Below are 9,387 nucleotides of genomic sequence, written 5' to 3' on the forward strand. Positions count from 1 at the left end.
TGATAAACAGGTTGAGTGGGGAGGGATTCACATGGCGATTAAGAGAACCTAATTTTTTTTTTTTTATGTTTTCAAATCAATCTCTTTTAAAATTCTCATGATCACAAAATTCATAATGATCATTTTTAACTACCTCTTGATAGTATATATTTGAAAGTAATTAATGCATATTTATATAGTTTAATACCTCGCAGTTTTGGTACTGATAAGGCAGGGTAAAGCATTTGCGAAATGTTTGCTCAAACTCTTCCATATCTTGACGGTATACGAGGCAGAGGCTACAATTTTGCACTATCAAATTAGGGCAATCACTTCCAAATAAACCCTTAATCTGACTACATGGGTTGCACAAGCCATCTCTCAGACATCCACGTGGTATATAGACTAGCCAAAGGAATCCACGTAGATAAAACCACATGCATTTTTCTTTAGTAATGGGAAGGAAAGGGAGACACATCAACACACCTAAATCAGTATCCAATCTACAAATAAGCTCGTGAGAAAGATTGGAATCGGGATTTTCACGAGAGAGATAAGTCGAATGTTGATCATCATGGATTGAAAAGGTAGCACATAGGGCAAGCCCCATCCAATTTCTATCATTCATGACATTTGGAGGTAGCTGGATATTCACAAACGCCCCCTTACTTTGATGGTTGAACCACTCCTGAACTTTCGTCTGAGGCAAAATAGCGGTACTCATACAGGGTGTGGAGAATAGATTAAAGACCTGTAAAACAGACCATGGCTCTAATGTGAGAGAGAGAGAGAGAGAGTCCCCAAGTGAGGAAATAAAGTACCATGACTTCAAAATCTTTTTGAAGGAAGTACTCAAAATCAGTTTTCAATGAGAAAACTGAGTCACTGGTGCAATCTAGAAACCCAGGTGGTAGAACTATTTCAACACCATTTCTTGAAGCAGTGCTATTTGAAACTCTTTCATTCGAGAGTTTACAAATAGATGGGGGTTTCGGCAAGGATTGCAAGCGCCTACAAAATATCCCAAGTAATTAAATTGGTTTCATGTAGGGAATACGAATAATGATGCATTCATATAAAGGGCTGACAATGGATTACCTTTCAATTACGGGAGAGTGACCTGAATAAAAGTTGCACTCCCTGAATTTAGTTCTATTACCACTGGTTTTCAAAAAGTCCAATTTTTTTAAGTAGGATAGATAATAGTTGCCATATTGGTTGTTTGGAACAACTACTGCACACTCTGCCATTGCTTGAACGAACCCTTCCACATCTTGTTTGTACATTAGCCGTATCCCACACATTTGAGTCTCCACACTTGGGATGTTGCATTTAACTATAGCTTTGACATGATTCCATTGGTTTAGCTTATTGGGAAGAATCGTTGGTGATACATAATGCACAACAAGTAATTGGTTTGAGTTCCGCAGCCTGTATTTGTGGATACTAAGGACTAGATCAGGTTTCAAACAACCTTCATTGCTATCCAAATGAAGAATGCAACCGGCATGAGTTTTTGGATTTGAATTGTTGCGAGAGTTAGCTGAAAAACTCAAAATAGCACATACAACAAATCCCATCCAGCTCTCGTTATTATACAAATTCGGTGGCAGCTGGATTTCTATTGAGGGTCCATCATTTCGATTACTAAACCACAGTGGTATTTCATCTTTAGGAAAGAAATATCCATGATAATCATTTTGGAGCCCCTGTAACATTAAGAATTATGGTGACTTGATGTTCAATCTCTGTGTGTGTGTGTGAGAGAGAGAGAGAGAGAGAGAGACCTCAAAGAGTGTTGAAAACAGAGTCGCAAAGTTTCTTTTGTGAAAGATGGGTGAGGTTTCCAAAGTGTAGGCTTGGTTCTCTGCTGATGTGGGGTGAGACTCAACATTACTAGCAAGACCTGAGTCCATTGAAGTGCATCCTTGATCTGTTTGATTCGAGAGTGTACAATCTTGTTCCACTATTTTTTTATGAAAGAGACCCCAATTGTCAAAAAATGAGACTTGGAAGTGGAGCAACAAATGCATAAACTCTTCCGAATCTTGTGTAGAAAGGAAACGGAGACCACAATTGTTCACAATCCAGCCAGGCCATTCGCTCATAATTGAAACCTCTATGTGGTTGCAGCACCGTATTCTATCTGGAAACCAACTAATTGGTATATAGAATAGCCAAACAAATCCATGTAAATGTAACCAGTACTTGAATTCTTGCTTGGCAGTGCGATATTCATGGATAGGTTTCAAACTATCTATATTCGTTTCAAAAAAACATATAAGGTGGGGAGGAATTTCTGATTCCAGACTTTCAAGAAATTCAACTTCATTCTCTTGGGATGTAAATGAAGCACAAATAAGAAGTCCCTCCCATTCAGAATCATTATGCTCGATTGTCACTGAAGGTCCCATGCCTTGATAGGTGAAGAAGTCTGGAATCTCACTAATTGGTGGGAAACAGTCATCACATGGAAAAAAGAAATCAAATTCCTGAAGAATAGAAAATAAATGGCCAGTAAATAATGATAAATAATGATAATGATTTAAGTGGAAAATAGATAGACATTCAAATTAGCATGCATTAAAGCAACATAACTACTAAGATTGGTGCAAGTTCTTTTTGCTCACTTGAAGCAGATAGGTATCCATTTAGCATAAAATATGAACTGTTTTGATCATTTCATTTAATACATAAAAAACCTTCCGATACTTCAATTTCTAGTGAGAGAGAACCTGATGATTGACGTACGTACGGAGGATATTAGACCTAGCAGAGTCTACAAGCAGATAAGGCCGCCAACTACGGAAAAGCAGATGAAGAGATAAAAAAGCAATGTTGGAATAATTTTTATCAAGTGATTAATATGTGAGTCTCTCTCTCTCTCTCATTACCTTTCATGTCCGGCTAGCTAATTTCACAATGGATGATACGATTGTCACTTATGAACATATGATTACTTTTATTTTTAACCAGAACGATATTGTTTCTGACAAGGAAGGTTCCAATGTTATAGTGATAGGTCTTGGTGAGTTCCGAGATATATATTATAAGCCAATAAGTACAAAATTAGTACTCAAGTATTCGCGTTTTTAAATTCATACCATAAACTTCAACTTTTGTAACTTATTTGTCATTTGATTTGAAAATTGATTCTTTGAGAAGAAATTAGAGAGACTCCCTATACTTATTTGTCATGAGTACTTTTCCTTGAGAAATAGATTAACATATTCTAATCAAAGTTGAAACAATAATATCTCATGTAGTACCAAAAAAATGGTAGCTTTCAAAACCTCAATGATCATGAGTTGTCCACATTGATGATCAACTCAAAGAATACTTTGCTGAGGTTTAAATTAATAAATGTGGAGTCCTAACTTCAAACCGCTTAACATTTTGAAACAAGTGATGATGTCACACTTGTTAAATTAATACACGAATTAGCATAAATAATTATGCATTATCAATCTATTGCATAAATAATCCATGATGGATAAATAGGACACATTTGATTCTCTTTGTCATGGCAATATATAAATGTACATCTGTGAAATGAATGTCTTTAGACAAAGCGTAAGGCCGGCCAGCAGGAGACGTCACTTGCTATCAATAAACAATTTGAATTTGACTATAAATCTCTCCAGCTGAGGCCTCGTCATGACTATCCCTAAACGATGATAACATAAAATTTGCTTCCAAAATCTTAAGCAATTTTTGCGCTCTGATCCAAACATATATTTATCTTTTCGTTTCTCTTCATTTTTCTCCACGCTAGCCCACTAAAATTCAATATTAATTCATTCCCTCAGTTTTATATATATCCACATGCAACCACATCTTATTCATTCCACACAACATAAACAACTATGTACAGAGTTTGTATTTACATAAACAACTAGAGAGCTGATCCTTATCAGATTTGTTTTGGTTGTTTATCCTTGGAGTCCTTATCAGATTGTTGTTGAAGATTATCTTGATTTTGAGCAGCAGCAGGTAGAGAGTTCAACGGCACTTGATGGTTATCTGCACTGAGTTCCTCAATACTGCCACATCTTATTCATTCCAGACGACATTTTATAGCAGTAGTTGCCCAGACCTCCGATACCATGGATTTGCCAGTTTTGTTCATTCTATTATCTTGGTCATTTTCTCTCTCACTCTCATCTTCAAGCCTGGATACCATTCATGAAGGCACATCCTTCTCAGTTGAGAAATCAGAAGACATTCTGATATCACCTGATGGAGTATTCTCTGCTGGCTTTTATTCCGTAGGTGATAATGCCTATTGCTATGCCATATGGTTCAATAAGCCATCCCGTGACAAGATTCAGACTATAATCTGGATGGCAAACCGTGATCAGCCCGTTAATGGAAGGAGCTCTAAGCTCTCTCTCCTCAAAACTGGTAATCTTATCTTATCTGACGCTGGAAAGTTCACAGTTTGGGAAACAAACACTCAGTCACTCTCCTCAGTACACTTATCTCTTTACAACACTGGTAATCTTGTCCTACAAAACGTGGAAGGTGTTACTTTATGGGAAAGCTTTGATTTCCCAACGGACACCCTTCTTCCCCGACAACTACTCACTAGAAACACAAGGCTTGTCTCCTCCAGAAGCCAGACCAACTATTCCTCTGGTTTTTACAAGCTCTTGTTTGATAACGACAACATCCTCCGCCTTCTTTATGATGGTCTGGAGGTTTCCAGCGTATACTGGCCAGACCCGTGGCTCGTGAGCTGGGATGCTGGAAGGTCCACATACAACAGCAGTCGGATTGCAGTGCTTGATACGTTCGGGAACTTCAGTTCTTCTGATGATTTTACTTTCATGGCCGCCGACTATGGGCTGAACCTTCACAGAAGATTGAGAATTGATTATGATGGTAATGTTCGATTGTACAGTTGGGACGAGGAGGCGCAAACGTGGTTTGTGTCTTGGCAAGTCATACAGAGACCTTGCAAGATTTATGGTATTTGCGGGGCCAATAGCTTTTGCACCTATATTGTTGGTTTTGATAGGAAATGTTCATGCCTCCCAGGATATAAGATGAAAAATCTAACCGACTGGTCCAACGGCTGCGAATCCGAGTTTCAACTTTCTTGCAGTAGAAATGAGTCTAGCTTCCTGTTGTTACCCCGTGTTGAATTCTTTGGTTATGATTATGGGTTCTTCCCCAATTACACATTTGATGAATGTAAGAATTTATGTTTGCAACTGTGCAACTGCATAGCGTTCCAATTCACCTTCTACCGAGAAGATGGTTCTTCAGATTGCTACCCTAAGACGCGGTTGCTTAATGGATATCGTTCCCCGGATTTCCCAGGTGATCTCTATTTAAGACTGCCTGAAAACAATCTCTTATCCTACACAAATTCTATACAAGATTTCAAACTCGTTTGCTCAAGTAAAGGCACAGTGCAACTGGACAGAACGTATAAGAGAAGCCCGGATAATAGGATAGTAAAATTCATGCTCTGGTTTGCATGTGGAGTGGGAGGAGTTGAAATCATCTGTATCTTTTTGGTGTGGTGTCTCTCGAGTAGAACCCAGCAAGCTTCTAATGTAGACAAACAGGACTGTCTTGTAGCTGTCACTGGGTTCAGAAGATTTACCTATGCTGAGCTCAAGAAGGCAACAAAAGATTTTAATGCGGAGATTGGAAGAGGAGCAGGAGGAATTGTGTACAAAGGGGTATTGCCGGACAATCGAGTTGTAGCAATCAAGCTTCTTAATGAATCTAACCAAGGAGAAGGTGAATTTCTAGCTGAAGTAAGCATCATCGGGAGAATTAATCACATCAACTTAATTGAGATGTGGGGGTACTGTGTAGAGGGAAAGCGTAGGCTTTTGGTGTACGAGTACATGGAACATGGTACTTTATCGCAAAACCTCTCATCCCACGCACTTGATTGGAAGAAAAGGTTTGACATTGCCGCAGGCACAGCAAAAGGCCTAGCTTATCTGCATGAAGAGTTCTTGGAGTGGGTTTTACACTGTGATGTAAAGCCACAGAACATACTCCTAGACTCTAACTATCAACCAAAGGTGGCAGATTTTGGGTTGTCTAAGTTACAAAATAGAAACCTCGAGAATGCAAGCTTTTCAAGAATAAGAGGAACCCGAGGGTACATTGCTCCAGAGTGGGTTTGCAATCTTCCTATCACCTCCAAAGTGGATGTTTATAGCTACGGAATTGTTGTATTGGAGATGGTGACAGGAAAGGGACCAACAAAGGGTGTCCATGCTATAGATAGTGGAGGGGAGACAGAACCCAAAAGGTTGGTTGCTTGGGTGAGGGAAAAAAGGAATGAAGCGGCTGCAATGACTTCCTGGCTTGAGGAAATCGTTGACCCAATACTGGAAAGCAGTTACGAAAAGGGTAAGATGGAAACTCTGATAACAGTTGCTTTGAAATGTGTAGAGGAAGAGAGAGAAGCAAGGCCCAGCATGAGCCAAGTAGCTGAGATGCTTTTATGCCAAGAAAATGATAGTCACAGTGATGATCTTGGTATTAGTCTCTAATTGGGAATGGTATCCATTTTCAACCGTAATTAATAGTTGTTTTCATCGTAAATAATTGATCACGAATAAGCGTTTTTCTTGTAGTAATGAAGTTGTGTACTTGTAAGCGTGGTTGTGAGTACATCATCCAACAAAGGGTCAAACTGAGTCTATTGATCCTAATGGTTGTGCATGATGTGTGTTAATTTCTTTCATTCTCTTCTTTTTTGTGAAATTGCCATGCCTTTCGTAAGTGTCTAACTTTGCATTATGAAGTGAATTAGGCTTTTGTATCTTTCTTTTCATTTTTTATGTCTTTACATACTGTTAATTGATTTGGACACCTCTAGATTGTAGCGAGTTCAATTAGTTTAGTAATTTGGCAGCTTGGACCATTAGGACTTTGCTCATGCTTAACCAGCCGTACCTTAACCTCCAAGGATCACAAGCAAGAGATACCTCTGCAAATCCGAGGAACACTTTTTGTAAGGTGACAATTGAAAGATCAATTTGGATAATTTACTCCTTAATTAGTTTGAAACTTTAATTATGAGGTGCACCCATCTTTAGACTTGGACTTTTAAGTGGGAAAGAAACCTAATTACATGAAAAATTAACATCGAATTGCCCTTGTTTCAGGCCTTGAAAAACATGCAATAACTCGAGTACGACAAGTAATTGAATAATTTGAAACCTTAGAAACAGAGATGTTGTTGCACATAACCAAGTTTATACCAAACTTAATATCTAATATTGTTCATCAAGAATGCATGGACATGTTTCGAATTGAAGATTAACCAAATATCCTAATGATTATACTTTTAAGGGATTAAATGTAATTTTCTGAATATTCTTCATGTAATTTTTAAATATAACAAGTCATCATCATAGTAGCAATTGACTTGTCAATTCTCTGGCATCCCATTGGACATGGTGTTGATTGTTGTTAGGAAGTAATTAAGATATAATGATTCATTGATTGTGTCATATGAAGACAAAAACAAAAACCAAACAAGGATAAAATAAAAATTAAAATAAAAAATTAAAACAAAGTCCTTATAATATATAATCTCCTTAAGAAATGGTTAGATTTATTAACTACTCTCCGCCCTATAATGTTACTCTATGAAAATGAAAAGAAAAAAAAAAAAAAAAACAGCATAACCATACGATGAGGAAACATTAAGAAAACTTAAGTACCTTTCCACAACTAGTTTACGTGATTGGATGTTGCAGTCTTTGTTGAGGTTTTCTCTACTGCAACAAAGGAGGTTTAAAGACGGCACAAAGTTGGAAGAATAAGATATATAGTCATCTTGGGGAAGTGCCCAGGGACTGAGGTGAAGAGCCCAGTAACACAAAGTATGCAAAAGCCCAATGAAAAGGAAGCCAGCAAGTGGAAACGTCTGTCCCGCTTTAGCGACCCAGGTTTGACCCAGAATGTTGTTTTGATCCAGAAAGTTACTGTTAAAAAAAGAAAAGAACTTGGCGAGAGAGAAGGAGAAGAGAAAAGAGCTGCAAAGAAGAACCAGGCACAAGGGAGGGTGGATGAAGATCGAAGGAAGGAGACAGAGCAGATATCGGCCCCGTTGGGAGCCATGAAACTCCTCAGCTGGAATGCCCAGGGACTTGGGAACCCATGTGGCATTCGATCTCTTCGAGACCTAGTCACGAAGGAAGGGCCCGATGTAGTTTTCTTACAAGAAACCAGATTAAAAGCTTGTGCTATGGAGAAATGTAAGTTTAAACTTGGTTTTATTAATTGCTTAGCTGTTGACTGTGATGGGAGAAGTGGTGGAATTGTTCTATTGCGGAAAAAAGATGTTAAGCTTACCATTCTAAGTTACTCTAGGAATCATATTGATGCGTGTATCAAAACTGAGGGGTCTCATAGAAATGGTAAGGAGTGTTGGTTTATCACGGGCGTATACGGGCATCCTAATACAAATGATAGGCATGTGGTTTGGGATTTGATTAAATCTTTATACAGAAGAGAGGAGCCATGGGTTGCTTTTGGTGACTTTAATGAAGTAGTTAGTCTTAATGAAAAAAGGAGTGGTAGGAGGAGGTCTGAAAAAAAAATGGGGGAATTTAGGGATATGATTAATCAATGTGCATTAAGATACTTGGGTTTTAAAGGGCCACAATATACTTGGTGTAATGGGAGAGAGGGGATGCAATGCATTAGTGAAAGACTAGATCGTTTTCTGGCAAACACTCGTTGGAGTACTTGTTTCCCACTTGCTATTGTTACTCATGGTTCAGTGGCGTACTCTGATCACCTTCCTATTTGGTTAGAGTTAGAAGGGGGAGTAATGCCAAGACCAAGAAAGAGATTGTTTCGGTTTGAAGCTATGTGGGTAGGGGAAAAAGAGTTTGAAAGGATTATTGAAGATTCATGGAAGAATGATGCTGATGGGAATGATATGGAAGAGGTGATGTCTATGATTTCTAATTGCAGCCAGAAACTGGTAGTATGGAATCGTGTGTCTTTTGGTAGAGTCAAGTATCAGTTAAGAAAATCTAAGCAAAAGCTTCAATACTTACAAGAGAATGGCTCCACCCCTGGTGATAGAGAAGCACACTTATTAGCAAGAGCAAAGGTTCAAACTTGGCTAGAGAGGGAAGAGACCATGCGGAGACAATGTTCAAAAGCATTATGGTTAAAAGAGGGGGACTAGAATTCAAAATACTTCCACACAAAAGCTTCTCATAGAAGAAGGAGAAATGGCATTAAGAGATTAAAAGATGCTAATGGAGAATGGCAGGAAGGGGAGAAAAAAGACAGGATCATTTTGGAGTATTTTGAGCATCTATTTTTAGCTACTGATGAGAGGGGTCAAACAAATTTCCTGGAACGTTTAGATGGAAGGGTGACCACTCTGATAAATGAAGATTTGACCAG

The 9,387-nt window shown here is 38.4% G+C and overlaps 1 protein-coding gene across 1 annotated transcript; it reads left to right on the top strand.

The window, feature by feature from the left end:
* The first annotated feature begins 4,307 nt into the window (after window positions 1-4,307).
* LOC108991061 (putative receptor protein kinase ZmPK1) lies at window positions 4,308-6,503 on the top strand. The gene has a single exon (XM_018965205.2). The coding sequence runs from the start codon at window positions 4,323-4,325 to the stop codon at window positions 6,501-6,503; it is 2,181 nt and encodes a 726-aa protein (XP_018820750.2). The 5' UTR covers window positions 4,308-4,322.
* Window positions 6,504-9,387: the final 2,884 nt, after the last annotated feature.

This window comes from Juglans regia, chromosome 6 (genome assembly GCF_001411555.2).
Source record: "Juglans regia cultivar Chandler chromosome 6, Walnut 2.0, whole genome shotgun sequence".
Lineage (NCBI taxonomy): Eukaryota > Viridiplantae > Streptophyta > Magnoliopsida > Fagales > Juglandaceae > Juglans > Juglans regia.